Below are 16,036 nucleotides of genomic sequence, written 5' to 3'. Positions count from 1 at the left end.
CAGTCCAATCCAATTCCAATTCAAGTCGATACACCCCCAAAATATATATATATATATATATATATACATACATACTGGTAACAACTTTTCACCCAAAAATGGCGTTTAAAACCCTTGTTCTTGCTCAAACACGTCCAGACCCACAAATCGTGGTCTCGAGGGAGCTGTAATCCGGTAACGGAGGGCATTTGGTACGGGAGGAGTAGCACCAGTTGAGAATCGTTGATTTGAGATTCAAATCGAGAGCATCGAAACGAATGCTCGGTGTCGATGAGGTTGGAAACGAGTCTGATTGGACCAATGCCAGCAGAGCGAGTGGGGATGAAGAAGAGGTCATGGCGGCGACGGTGAAGCAATCACAAAGTCTGTCTTTGTTTGGGCTATGTTTGTGTGGTAATACTTTCTTCAAACCATCTTCCTTGGTCTCCGAAACCATTGTTGTATAGAAAATGCATATATATGTATATATATGATATATACAGAGAGAGAGCACAATGGAGTTAACAGTATTGTTTGTGCACATATATATATATATATATATGTGTGTGTGTGTGTGTGTGTGTGTGTGTGTGTGTGTGTATGTGTATCATACATATGCATGCATATATTGTTTGTGCTGACAGTGTTGAATATAATGTTTCCTACAAACCAGAGAAATTTTGGGCTGACAGTGTTGAAATTTCTCTGGTTTAAATTCGGAGAAATTTTAATTTTCTCTGATTTAAACTCAAAGTAATTCTCTGCATGTAATGAGGTGAATTTCTTTGGGAATTTCCCTGGTTTGGAGAGAATTTCTCTGGAAATTACCATCTTGCGATGTTTGGTTCATTTTTTTAAACTTGTTTTATGGGCTATAGATGGTGGCCTGGTGGCTGCAGATTGCTGTTTTTCTCTTTTTTTTTTAGCTCTATTATGGGTTTTGCTGGGCTGTGGCTAATGCCCCTGTAATTGCTGCTATGTTTCTATGGTTGTGTTGGGTGGTTTTGTAGAGTTCAGGCCAAGCAAATGTTGTGTTGGGTGGTTTTGTAGAGTTCAGTCCCTGTAGTTGACCTTGAAGAAAGAAATGTGCTGTGTTTCATTCGAGATAACCCAAAATCACAAACCTAATAACAGTAAAATTCAAGACAAGATGGATTAGCTTTGGAACATGGGTAATATTTCACCAAACAATCTTGATGATGAGATAAAGAAGCCACAGAGAAATTTCTCTGGAGAGTGGGAAGTATATGGAAGGCAGGGAAATTTGAAATTTCTCTGGAGAGTCCATGAAAAGCTAAGGAGGCCAGAGAAATTTGAAATTTCTCTGAACTAATTTTCTCTTGACCAATTTTCTCTGGATTAACTTGAGGGACCTTAGACATTATGAAAATATTAGATGTCCTTTATGCTATAAAATCTTAATATGAGAGACCTTAAAAAAAAAACCCCAATTATAAATGCACCCCTTGAGATTTGATTAAAATATAAATCACTCCATGTGGTTTTGAAAATTATATTTCACCCCTTAAGGTTTCTAATTTCATAACAAACTGCTCCTTTCATTAATAAATCATCAAATCAATTAAAAGTTTTTAATAATGTTAGAAATATGTTTCAATTAATAATTTAGATAATTTTATTATTTTATAGGAAAACAATTATAAATTTTATTTTTTTTAGTTAATTCTGTTAAATAGAAAATTCTAATAAGAAGGTATTTGTAATTTTTCAAATCATAAAAAGCAATCTGTATTTTAAATAAATCTGAGGAAATATATTTGTAATTTACACTTTTCAAAACAATTTTGAAAGATTGTAAACCAAATATGTTTTTGGATTTTTCAATCCAAGAGTTAATTGAAAGGTAAACCAAAAAACACTGGTATTTGTAGCTTATTTTACGGTTTGCTTGTTTGGTAGTTTTTTTTTTTTTTTTTTTTTGGGATTATTTTCTTCTTTAGTAATTTTTTTTTATAATTTTTCAAAAAATTTTAGAGTTCTAAATTTAATTTAATGAGACGAACCGAAAACATAGAAAAAAAAAATCAGAAAATATTAAAAAAAAGTCAAAAATAGTGAAGTTTTCTTGCTTATTTTATTTTTTTTTAATTTTCAAATTTGTTTATACAATATGGACAGAAAAAATAAAAATTTTAATATAATTTAAAAAAAATATCATCAAATTTTATTTTTTTTTTAAATGACTTATATAGAAGTTTCAAACCCATTATATAAAGAAAAATGCTTGATGACTCGAATTTATGTGGCTCAAATAGTTCGAATGTATTAAAACGATATTCTTTTACCCTTAATACGACGTCGTTTTACCCTTAAAACAACGTTGTTTTAAGACATTTGAGCCATTCAAATTATAAAAATTCAGATTAGAAAACATTATTGTTATATAAATAGAAAGTAGGCTATAGGGACTCACTCTGGTCTTCCCTTCCGTCAATTCACCTTGCTCAGCCCAATCTACCACTGCCCCAACCTCCCTGCACAGACTCACTCCACACTCACACCATCCACAGGTACTCTCTCTCTCTCTCTCTCTCTCTCTCTCTCTCAACATAGCTAGTTACAAAATGGGTCTCTATAATCAAATTCAATTAAATCTAAACTTGAAAGAACTTTAGTAGTTCGTGAAGTCTATCAAGATTCTTATTTTCGTTATTTAAATTATTTATTTTGTAAGATCGTCAATTATATTATCTATAAAAAAAATCTCAATACATATTATTCACAAAAAAAGATTAGTTTGATTCAATAATCATAACTTATTGTGTTTGTCTAAAAAAAATATGTGACATATATGTTTTTGAAAATAGACCTTTTACTTTTAAAAAAAATTACAGATCGGTGGTTTTTTGTTAAATATTTACAGTTTAGTGAAAAAATTTATGAAATTACTTGGATCTTTTTTTTTTTTTTTTGAAATAATACACTGAGTTGTAATTCATCTTTTAATATTTTAGACAACAGATTATCGGATCGATTTAAGTTTTTTCAAGAATGATATAAATTTGAGGATCTTACAAAATAAACCATGTGAATTATCAAAATGAGATTTTAGTAAGTCCCACAAGTTTCTCAAATTCTCTCAAGTAAACTTGAGAGAAATCCAAATGAGTAATGCAAAGTAGAGTATTGAGATTAATGCAAAGTAGTATTAATACTGGACACATCAATCTATTGAGATAGCAACTGCCAACAACTTTAATACTAGACAAACATAAATAATGAAGCAAAACTCATTACACATAAGCAAAAATGAAAATTATGAGCAAAACATTTATACAAAAAGTAAGAAGAATTATTGACACCTAATTAGAGAGAGAAAAGTTGAAAGAAATGGAGAATTTTATGTACCAAATTAACCATTTTGTTGAGCCCTTAATATGGCGGTGATAACTTCTTCTTCTTTTTTTTTCTCAAATTTAATAGATATCTTCTATCTAAAGAAAAAAGAAGTTCAATATATCTCAACCAATGCAAGGCGCACCCATTTTTTGGGAATTATTTTAATCATTACTAGTACAATGTAAAATGTTTTCAAATTTTTGAGATGCAGTCACCCTTATATACTTTGCTCAGATTAATTGACTTTTTACAATGTTCTCCAATATGTCAATCTAAACAAAAAGGATAAATTACACTTTGTCTCTTTTATATTTGTTCACTTTTTTACTTTGGTCCTTAAAATTTATTTATTTTTACTTTAACTCTTTATGTTTTAAGTTTTTTCAATTTACTCTTAAAACTAACTTCTATTCAAAATTAGACATGAAATACCACGATAATTATCACATAACATACAAAATATATTATTATATTAGGGTTTGAGTTTATGTTAGTAGGGTGAGTTATATATAATAAAATATTATTATGTCACGTGATTGTCAATGTGTTATTTTTTGTCTAATTTTTAATAAAAGTTAGCTTTAAGAAAAAAAAAAAAAACCCTGGAAACATGAACGACTAATTTTAAGGACCAAAGGGGGAAAGTGGCCAAATATAAAAGGGGTAAAGTGTAATTTATCCAAATAAAAATTGAATAAATTTCTAGCTTCCTTTTCAATGTGTTTGAATCAAAGATTTTGATAAGGATTAAAAAAATGAAAGAAAAAATGAGAGACAAATATAAATAATATATATATTTTTAATTTCACCTTTTCTTTTAGGATTTCTATCTAAATTTATCATCTAAACACAATAGAAATAAATGTAATCCACTAATTATTTATTCTGTTCATAATGCAAAGCTAATTGAATGTCTGTCAGCATGAGCTACTAAAGTTGCATTGTACATCATGATAATAGCCATAATATTTTGCATGGACACAGTTGTGTGTATATTAATTTATGCATCTATGGAACCATTATTGTTATATGGGATCAGCTTCGATTTGTGTCTGTGAATTATTTGGAAGGAAAAATTTCATACATTGAAATTGTGGGTGTGAATTTAAGACAATTAATTAATAACTAATAATTGAAGCTTGAGTGTGTACACAGTCTACACTTCTTAGGAGGTCACTGATTTTGTGATTAAAATTGGAGAAATTTTAATTTAGTGTAGGGTTTTTTTTTTTTTAAAAAAAAAAATTTATAAATAAATGGTACATTTTATAAACATTAATGATTAAAATCTTTTTTTTTTTCTAATAGTACCACTGATAGATAATTTCTCCATTAAAATTCAACTTAGAAAACTTAGAGATTGGGGACCATTGTAAAGTACTGCTCTGTTTGTCATCAGACATGACTGTGCTTGGTGCTCTAATTTCCATTGGAGGAAGTGTTGTTGGAGTATTGGTGCAGCCAGTTGGGCGTCAAGTCGGTTATGTCTTCCATCGAGTGAAATACATTGCAGATTTGCAAGAGCAAGTTCAAAATTTAGAGGCTCAGAGAAAAGATGTGCTCGACTCCATCGATGCAGCAACAAGGAATAGAGAAGAAATTCTACAAATTGTCAAGAATTGGATTGACAAAGTTAATGGGTTCATTCTACAGGCTAAAGAGTTTCTCCAAGGTGGTACCAATGTGAACCAAAAATGTTTGAATGGGTGGTTTCCTGATTTGGTCACACGACGCCGGCTAGGTAAAGAAGCAAAAAATAAAGCAGAGGAGGCTAAAGAGCTGGGAAAAGAAGGCAAATTCAATAACAACATATCCAAACCTGCACCTCCCTTGGGGATAGAGTCCATACCCTCTGAACAGTTTGTGCCTTATGCTTCTAGAAATTTGGAAATGACGAATGTAATGGAGGCACTAAGTGATGATAATATCAACTTCATTGGAATACATGGTATTGGGGGCGTTGGAAAGACAACTTTGGTAAAAGAAATCGGCAAAAAAGAAAAATTTGATAAGCTTTTTGATGAAGTTGTGATGGTTGTAGTGTCTCAGAACCCGAACATTAAAACAATTCAAGATGAAATAGCTGGCATATTGGGTTTCACCAGCTTAATTAACCAACCAAGTGCAACTGCACGAACAAGCATGTTGTGTGCAAGACTTAGGGATGTGAAGAAGATCCTTGTTATATTGGACGATGTTTGGGCCAAACTTGATTTGGCAGCCGTGGGCATTCCATTTGACAATGATCACCAGGGTTGCAAAATCATAATCACAACACGGCGTGAGCAAGTATGCAATTCCATGGGAATGGAAAGGCTGAGGACAAAGATTGTTCATCTCGGTGTTTTATCTGAAAAAGATTCATGGGACTTGTTCAAAAAGAATGTTGGCGATGTTGTTGACTCTAACGTGTTGAATGTTGTCGCTAATGAGGTTTGTAAAGAATGTGGAGGCCTGCCAATTGCACTTGTTATGGTTGGAAGTGCAATGAAGGGTAAAGATGACCCTACTTTATGGGATGAGGCAGCTCAAGAATTGAGAAAATCAGTGCCAACAAACATTGAAGGTGTCGATCAACATGTGTACAAAAGTCTTAAGTTGAGCTATGACTACCTGCAAGATGAGGAAGCCAAGGCTTGCTTCTTGCTTTGTTCTCTATTTCCCGAGGATCATAACATCTTAATAGAAGACTTGGTACGATATGGGATAGGGTTGAGGGTATTCAAAAATGTTGATACAGTGCAAGAAGCCAGGGGCAGAGCAAAGTCAGTGATCAACAATCTCATAGCTTCATGTCTATTATTAGCTAGTGATAAACAAGATCGCATTAAAATGCATGATGTTGTACGTGATGTTGCCATATTTATTGGATCCAAAAAGTATTTTGTAAGAGCTGGTTGCAATTTGAAATATTGGCCAAATATAGATAGTTTGGATCAATACATTGGCATATCGTTGATGAGAAATCAAATCAGTAACCTTCCTGAGGTCTTGGAATGTCCAAAGCTCCAAATATTACTATTACAAGACAATGGAAATGCATGGTCATGTTCACATGAATTCTTTTCAAGGATGAAAGCACTGAGTGTTTTAGATTTGAGCCAACTTAGCCACAATTTTGACAATTTAATTCGTAGTCCTGATGCTTTCAATAACCAAATGTGTCTTCGAACATTAGTTCTTGACGGAATTAAGTTTGGGGACACTAAATTTCTTGGACAGTTAAAGACGCTTGAAGTCCTTAGCTTCAGGCATGCCTTCTTTTCTGAGGCACCAAATGCTATAAGGGAGTTAACTAATCTAAGGTTGTTGGACATGACTGAAAGCCGTCATGAATTTCCGATTCCGGCCACAATGGTATTGCCTTTATTCCATTTGGAGGAGTTGTACTTGTTTGGCATCACATCTTCGAGTATCGGATACCCTGCAGTGGAAGTAGTTGCTGCACTAAGATCTTTGCCTCGCCTGAAAATGCTAACCATTTCCATACCTGACATTGCGTATATACCCAAGGACTTTGTTTTTCCTGAGCTGGAAAGTTTTATTATTGTTATTGGAAAATCGGATTGTGATGGTGTGTTTAAAGATTGTTCCCCAAATTATTTGGGACTTGGAAATTTGGTTGGAACCATGGTTAATTGGAGTAAATGGCTAAAGATGGTGTTGAAGAGAGCTACACGTCTGAGGATTGAAGATTGTTCTGAATTGGAATACTTGATCAACACAGAGGAATGGGGGATTTCATCACAGGCACAACCACGTGATCTGCAATTCCCCTTCAACCTGGAAGAATTGGAACTCTCTTATTTGCCTATTTTCAAAGGGATATGCGCAGCAAGTGCACTTACTACTTCCAGCTGGGTGTGCTTCCCAAAGCTCCGAAGGTTGAATTGTTACAAGTGTCCTTCACTATCAACAGTTCTTCTTCCATTCAATTTGCAACATTTAGAGGAACTTAAGGTATTCAGATGCAAGAAATTGGAACAAGTATTTGATTTTGGTTCTGAAGGAGAAGGCATGAAGCTGCTTTCTAGTTTGAGAGTTTTAACTCTATGGAAGTTGCCTAGATTGAAGCATATATTGAACTGCTCCAGTCGTCAACATGTGCAACTCTGCAACCTAAGATCTATGAAAGTCTATTTATGTGGCAAACTGAAATATGTCTTCCAAACTTCCATAGCTCAAGCTCTTCATCAACTTGAATCCCTTTCGGTAATGAACTGTGAAGAAATGGAGGAAATTGTTGCTGCCAAGCAAAACGAAGGGCACGAAGAGAAAGTGGACTACAAGATGGTGTTCAAAAGTCTCAAAGTAATCTACCTTACAGGTCTTCCAAACCTAAGCGGTTTCTGCACAGGAGGAGACGACTTTCCTTTTGAATGGCCATCCTTGGAACAACTTATGGTGACAGAGTGCCCCAAAATGAAGACTTTCGCTGCCACTACTTCCGACAGCACACCAAAACTGAAGGAAGTCGAATTGGATGATGAATCCGTGATACCGCTACAGGGGATGGACTTGAATCAGTATGTGCAAACCCATATATATCATTTCAAAGCCACCTGAGGTACTTCTCTATTTTACCACATTTAACATAGATACATACATATATATATATATATATATATATGTATATCAGGTAACTACTTACATTATGAGGCAATGTTTTTTTTTTAAGTAAATTAAATTGGGTCCTTGACTAATAAACTAGTAAAAATCAATGGACTATATATATTTATTGTGTTGGCATGATTCATATTCAACTAATTTTAAATTTACATCATATACTTTAGTTTCAGAGAAAATTTCAAGATGAAAATTCATGATACATTGTATTTTTTAATAAATTACAAATCAAATTATCAACTCCTCCTCATAGTTGATAATTTAGTTGGTACATAATTACAAATCTCTAATAATTTTAAATTAAATTAGAGCAATACTACATACACAAAATTTGTACACTTAAAAATGCTTAAAAATTTTAATATACAGTCGAGATTCATTTAAATTGTGGACTTCACTATATTAGAGTTGATTCTTAAACACATATTATTTTTTTAGGTATATTTTTGTGTATGAATTTTGTGCATAGAGAGGCCCTTTATTACACTCAAATAACATTTTTTTTTTTTTTGGTATAGATTACACTTTTTAATGTAAAATTTATTTGTTTTCTTTTATTATTTAGTTAAAATTTAATATATTATCATCTTTCGTGCATAGAGTTTTATTTTTAGTTAAGTTGATGGATGATGAAATTTTACTTTTTATTGGCCTTTTACAATGAATATTCATTTATGCCTTTATTATCGAAAGGCCTTTGACTATCTAAAAAAAAAAATCGCCTTTGGACATAAGATAATAAATTATTTAATATCTAGCAACCACTCATATGGTAGTACTCTCCATAATGCTTAAAATTTACAACCATTTGAATAGTACTATTTTTATTTGGGATGTTTTTATCAAATTTTCGTATAAGGACCTTTGGACAAGGACCTTTGGACAATGAATGTTTTATAGGCCCTTGGATAAATGTGGAAGAGAACTAGTGGATTGAGATAATGCCTTCCTTAAATAAAAAAGAAAAAAGAAAATGCTAACACTCAATTTCATTTTTTCTTTTGCTTTTATGCATTTTAATAAATTTTATATTAAGTTTTGATTAGGAATTTTTCTTTTCTTTTTTTGGTTTCAAGTTGCCGAATTCCAATAGTGAGACCTTAGGCCATTCAGTCAAATGTGTGTAATGTATTTGATAAAGTTAAAAACTGAAGATTGAAAATTAAATATTGAATATTGAATATTCAATTTTTTAAATTAAAAAATTGTTTGATAAAAATTTAAGTGCTAACTAAAAATAATTTGTTTGATATGTATAAAATCAAATTTAAAATCTATTATTTTCAAATTGTATATTTTAGTTTTTATATTGTGATGGTGGTGGTGGTGGTAGCGGCGGCGGTGGCGACAATGGCATGGTGGTGTTGATGGTAGCAGTAGTGATTGTGGTGGTAATAAATTGATGATAGTATTTATGGCAATAATAACAATAGTGATGCAAGTGGTGGTAGTGATAGTGGTGCAGTGGTGATGGTGGTGGTGGTGGTGGTGGTGTTGGTGGTAGTAGTAGTAGTAGTAGTTGTGGTTGTGATAACAATGGTGGTGGTGGTGGTGGTGGTAGTGATGGTGATGGCGGAGGTGGTGGTGGTGAGTTTATAACAGTATATATCGATATTTGTGTTTAATTTTATAAATTCAGTTAGAATTAAGTAAGTTTCATATGACTTAAAATTTTCTTTTAAGTTTTAACTCACATTTTAAGAAACACTTAAATTTTTAAGTGATATCAATTGTAGTTATTTAATAGGCTTAATTGATTATCACTTGATACATTTAGTTTAAGTGCTAAATTTGGTTATCAAACACCTCCTACATGTTTATTTATATTAAATATTTTATTTTTCCTAAGACCAAACAAAAAAAAAAAATTATGTATATACACAATCAATCAAAAAGTGATAGATGCCATGACTTGGAGTGATGATAAAAAGTATTATTCGCCAAAAAGTGAAAGAGGAGAAGAATGCCTACTTGCTATCTCTCTTCGAAAAATCTGTGGTCCTTCTGCATTGTGTAAGATCTTTATTCAATCAATAAGTAATTTAAAAATGTTGTGAGTTTTCACTATAAATTTTACTACATTAGGAATAAATAAAATTAATTGGCCTTTTAATTTGCATATTTTCTTTGAGGCCTATTCAACTTACACTTGATGGATTTGTCAGCCTATGAAATCAGGCATAGGTTGTCTAAATATCTTATTTTTCATCCACAGACAATATTATCCGGTTTCTCGCATTTTTTTTTTTTGGTTGTCATTATCAATGTTTCTTATCATAATCTTTCCTAATTTTATTTTTATTATTATTTTTTTTTTTTTCAGGCAAGACATACTGACGCTCTTGAAAATGAAATCTAATTGTGAACCAGATTATGAATTTATGAGGAAGAACTCTCATGAGTAAGTAGACAATTCATGATTTACATCAAGCTATACCAAAAAACCATACAATTCTTATCTGAAAGAAATTTTCTATTACAGAAAAATAGACAAGTTTTGTGAATATTTTTTAAATACTTTTTTCAAAAATAATTTTCTAAAACCTATCTCATTTTGTAGGAAACAACAAGAAATTATTTTCAAAATTTCAAAAGTTGTTTTTTGTGCAAAAATGAAAACAATATGAAGGCAATGGTGGTTTTGAAATTTTTATTTTTTTGTTTCCGAAAATAAAAACAAAAAAACAAAATCGAACATTATACGTAGCAAAATATAGATATTACTGCTAGATTATTATTGAGTTTGCATTTTCTTTTTGCAGTTGTCAACCATAAAGAATGTTGAGCTACTCCCTATGGTTATGTGATGTCTACCTTAGGATTTTATTGTGTAAGGGCATACACTTCCTATGATTTGTGTTTCTAAATAATTGTCTTGCTTTGCAATATCAAAACTACTACACGTTAAAGGTATGTTTACCTAATGTGTGCTGAAGATTTGAAGAGTGAATAAAGGGGAAAAAAGAGTACCCAACATGTTTAATTTTACTTTCTCTGCATTGTAATGGAGTTTGTATCCAAAATTATTTCTCAATTAACAATATTATATATTTGTTTTCATGCTTGTTTGTGTCTATGATAAATATATATATATATTGTAATTTGCTCTTTACTGAAATGTGATTTACAAGTAATAATTTAGAGTACAAAAATGAATTGTTGCTTGAATTTGTTAAGATGGGCTTGTAATTCATTCAAAGAGAGTTTATGTTATGGAATCCAAGGAGTCCATACTTAGATTTATGTTAGGCAATCGAAAGTGTCCATACTTAGAATTAATACACGTTATTTCAAACAGGCATCCACTTAAAGGCTTAAACATATATGGGGTGAATCCATCAGACATATATTAAAGACTTTACATTTGCTTTTTTTTCCGATATGGGACCATTTTACTTCAAGAAGTTCCAACAGTCTCTCCCTCAAATATAAACTTATACAGTGGGCGAAGTTTTCGCTCGAGTCTAATTTACTACTCTAACATTGTGTCCTATGCCTTGTAATGAGGTTGGTAAGAAACTCCTCCAGAAACATAGTTGAACTATCTTATGCAACATTTCAAAACATGGGATGATTATAAAAACATGTGGTAAAGAATGTTTCTTTAGCAATAAATCCTTAGCAATTGATTCTTATATTTCTCTCAAGTGAACATGAGGACCAATGATATTGAGGAAATATAAAATGACACACATTAAGAAGACATAGGATCTCCATTTAGAAATAGAAATCTATTGCATGCCCCTTTTGGAAAGAAGAGCTTTAGTCACTGGGGTAATGTCCAAGCAACTCCTGTATAGTTTATGATTTATATGTCCAAGTCCAACAAATATTGAAAAACAACATTTATTTATACATATCAATATCATCAATTAAGGAAAATATTGCAGGCCTTATTTTGAAGGAAGTTCTTAGTTACTATAGAAATATCCAAGCAAATTGAATCATAATATGTGATTTGTTTAGTTCTCAATCAATAAAAATCAAGAGATTAGCTCCAAAACCAAACCGTTAAACCCTTGTGAGCGTGCTTGTAACTACAAAGGCAACAACTAAGCCTTTCTACCATGGAATTTGTTAGCTATCTGAGCTTACTAATTTTGTTACTTACCTTCCTTCACCTAACCAAGAAATCTTCCAAAAGGCTCCCACAAACAAGATATATGTGGAACACAAAATATATATATAAACATGTAAATCCAAAACAAGCTATATGTGAAACACACTAAATTTTGATAGCATGAAAAACGACAAATATTGTCCATCTTCAAATTCCTAGCTCCAACATTGAGTACAACCTACCTTGTCTTGCCTTGCCACCTACCAAAATATATATAGTTATTATAACAAGTAGCTAACATTAAGGGTTAGTCCGATAGATGAGTTACCAAATGTAATGTCCAAATTTGAGTTACAATTATGTAGCTTCCCCTTCCCCTACCAATTTATATGTATATATATATATATATATATTGTAGTAAGCATCCACCTTATTCCATGTTTTGTTCACAAAGGACCATCCAAAAGCACATGACAATTGCCGTCCACTTTCTTTTGTTTTTGTTTTTCTTTCTTTCTTTTTTTTATGAGCAAAAAAAGCAAGCTAAGGGAAGTGCAGAAAGAATCAAAGCTAAACCACACCACACAGAGAGAGAGAGAGAGAGAACAAAAGCAGAACTCATCATTTTTGCACAACTCCAAAGAGCAACAAAAAAACCTTTCCAAAACTCCAAAATCACACGGTAGGAAATTTGACTTTTACCGGCGTTTCAAAAATGCCACTATAGGCTTGAAAAATGCCACAATAGGTTTTTACAACATTTGATATTTTTGTCACAAATACGATTGCCGCAATAACTTAGCAGTGTTTCAAAAACATCACAAAAATCCACTTACTTTTCCGTCACAATTAACGTATGATGTAATGATGACATCATTTAGTGGCGTTTTTCCAAAAAACACTACCTCTCTTCATTTTTATACTTGCCTCAGATATAATGTCATGATGACATCATTTAGTGATGTTTTTTTTTTTCAAAAAATGCCTCCTTTCGACTTTACCTCCTTCGAGATTTAACCCTACAACTTTCTAAATCTCAATCGTGTACTGTCCAACAATCTGAATTTTCTTCAAATCATCCCCCTATTTTGTTGTTCAACTGTGCAAACCAATCTGCAATCCAAATCTTTACTTTGCAACCAGCAGAAATCCGTTTGTTGACACTATCTTCATAACACCCTGTTCAGAAATAAAATGAAAATGAGCACATCGGATCAACAAAACTTGTTACCACAGCTTGGAAAAGCAATAATTGAGAGAAAAATTTCAACTTCCAAAACAATAAATGAGCACACCTGATCAACAAAACTTGTTACCACAGTCTCTGATAGCTAATTATCCCAATTGTTTTCTACCCTCTCAAATGAAATTATACACTTGTTAGCAATTTCTATATATCACTCTATTAAAACCAACACGATTAACTACACACAGAAAAACACTCGCACAAACTAAACTACTGATAAATCTGCAATGACTACCCTCTTATGTTGCTAACAACTTTCCCCATCAATAATAATAATTAAATGCTGGCACAATTTAGGAGAAGTAAAGAAATTGATAGATTGATGACGCCGATTCATCCTCGTCCCAGTGTGTATATGTGTAAAGTTTCCATAAACAAAAATAATCCCATACAAACAAAATAAAAAAGAAAAAGTCTTATCACTCACAAGACTACCACTTCTCTGTTAAGGGTAAGTAACCATCTGAACAATTCAACTTGCTACAACTTTTGATTGAATTCAATGAAAAAGTAACTACTTGACAGCAATAAGATTTTAACAAGAAAACGTACACGTTCCATGATATTCAAATTGGAATTCAAGACCCATAAAATGCCCAAACGCAACAATTACACTTAAACCCTCTGAGGGATTACAATTAAAGCCCTTATAATCATAAAGATCAAAACTTTCAAAATCAAAGCCAAATCCATAGCAGAATCCCAACCCAATTTGCAAAATTTAATCATTAGAACAATAATTACCCAAAAAAATAAAATAAAATCAAACCATCACAAATTGAAGCAAGTAGTCCAACAAAAATTAAATATTAGCAGATGTATATGACTAGTGTTATTAATGCTAAAAAGGGATTCATTTGAGGCTTACCCATAATTAGAAAACTTGTTGAGAAATTGAACCTGAGCGTTTCAGGGATTTGTGGGTTTTTTTGGAGATTTGGGAGACACCTGAAAGAAAAAGAAAGAAAGCAACCCTTTTTGTGGGGGACAATGAAAAAAAAAAAACTTTTAGAAAGAAAAAGTTTAGAGAAAGATCAAGAAAGAGAAGAAGCTTTGAGTAGATTGACAACTATTATGACATTTTGTTGTTCTTCCCAATTGGAAATGGACAACCCTTTTCTGGTTTACAATGACAAATCTGCCATATGCAATAAGAAATCCCAAACATCAGTTAATCAAACATTCACATTTATTAGTCCTTTTGACATATAACACTTTGTCTCAACAAGTAGATAATCTCTCTACTTATAAAATAAGAAATCCCAAACATTAAAGGTATCCCTTAAACAAAGATTAATGCCCAAGCAACTTGATGCCACTATAGATGAATTTTAAAAAAAAAAAATCAGTCACACTGTAGTCACTATTACCTCCCCAAGGCCAAGTCCAACCACATGTTTGGTTATTAACCTAGCAGTCACATGGCTGCAGAGAGAATAAACAACAAAGAAATCAGCCTCTTGTTCTTTGTTGCTATGAAATTAATAACCAAGAGAGTAACTTGATAAGATTCTTACAACATTATTTTTCTTCTCCACATCGCCAAATTACAGAGGATCTCAAGCTGAAAGAAAAATAGACATTGGAACAAAGTATGAGTGAGTATGCAATACAATAACAACCAACCATGTTCATCCTGTTCAGTAAAGCATTAATAGAAATGATATTCCCATTCTCTTTTAAAATTTTCCTATTTTTTGTCTTTTAGCCTCTCACAAGTGAAGTGTGAATATCATCGCTCTACCTTATATTCAATAAAAAAAATCAAATATCGTATATCTAACAATCATGAATACTGTCAAGAATATAGCTGTTCAGAATAAATACACCTCAAACATATGACCCTTTTTTGTTTTTTGATTGGCCATCTTCATACTTCCCATTTTCAAAAATTTCAACGAATATACTTTCTGAAATTTGATATTTTGTTTACCAAAACCAAACCAAACCAATCCTTAAGTCCCATTAAATGGGGTCCACTACATTATATAAACTCCCAAGCATGAATTGTATCAAAATATACTAGTGACAAGCATAAAGCATATTATATGGACTGCAGAAGTAACAAGATTAAATAGAATAAACTTTAGGCCACCAAAGGGTGTCTTTTCCCCCTTTTTTGATGGACCATGATCTAGGTAACTCAACAAAAAATATAAAATAAAACAAGAGTTGAATGACCAATGTTAGAAACCACAAAACACTTTAAGATGCAGAATGATCTTTTCAAGATAATCTCTTGTAGCTTCACAAAATAAAAAGCCAGATCATCTACAGATAGTTGGTTCCTATTGGTGTAAATCACATGTTTTCTTTCCAAGCAATTGCAAGCAATGAAAAATAGTAGTTTATCAATTTAAATGGAAACTACACTGAAACGACTAGTAGGAGAGTCAGAAAGCAAGAAAATGCCAGAATAAGATTCCTAAAAAAGGCAAAATAATAGACTAGAGAGAGACTGAGTAGATCTGATATTACCATATTAGCAGATCAGAGAGAGAGAAAGCAGATTTGATCAAAGAGAGGGTAGATCTACATCTCTTCATCGTTGAGCTTCTATTCATTGTTTCCAACGATCCACATAAAAAAAATAAAACAAGTATCTTCAATGAATTTACTACATAAAAATTGCAGAAACAGTTACTGCATAAAGAAACATGGAATCAATATAACAATTAGTGGCAAATTCACAACCAAACCAAAAATTTGAAAAAACAATCAAAAACTTTAACATACACTATCAAAAACATCAATACTAAAAAAAG

The 16,036-nt window shown here is 32.0% G+C and overlaps 1 protein-coding gene and 1 long non-coding RNA gene across 7 annotated transcripts in view; one reads left to right on the top strand and one right to left on the bottom strand.

Annotated features, from left to right (window-relative positions):
• The first annotated feature begins 2,358 nt into the window (after positions 1–2,358).
• On the top strand, positions 2,359–7,905 carry LOC145799481 (putative disease resistance protein At4g27220). The gene is made up of 2 exons (XM_082889074.1): positions 2,359–2,510; positions 4,739–7,905. The coding sequence occupies exon 2, from the start codon at positions 4,741–4,743 to the stop codon at positions 7,903–7,905; it is 3,165 nt and encodes a 1,054-aa protein (XP_082745200.1). The 5' UTR covers positions 2,359–2,510; positions 4,739–4,740.
• A 4,721-nt stretch (positions 7,906–12,626) lies between these two features.
• LOC145798625 (uncharacterized) overlaps positions 12,627–16,036 on the bottom strand; it is a 217,928-nt gene continuing 214,518 nt past the window's right edge. For all 6 annotated transcript variants that reach the window (XR_014339795.1, XR_014339792.1, XR_014339794.1 and 3 more), the window contains one exon: positions 12,627–13,170. This is a non-coding gene — a long non-coding RNA (uncharacterized LOC145798625). The remainder of the gene's footprint in view (positions 13,171–16,036) is intronic.

This window comes from Camellia sinensis, chromosome 9 (assembly GCF_055761805.1).
Source record: "Camellia sinensis isolate YWXY chromosome 9, ASM5576180v1, whole genome shotgun sequence".
In the NCBI taxonomy this organism is placed as follows: Eukaryota; Viridiplantae; Streptophyta; class Magnoliopsida; order Ericales; family Theaceae; genus Camellia; species Camellia sinensis.
Note: the sequence above shows the minus strand (reverse complement) of the source record. Positions and strands in the feature narration are given on the sequence as shown.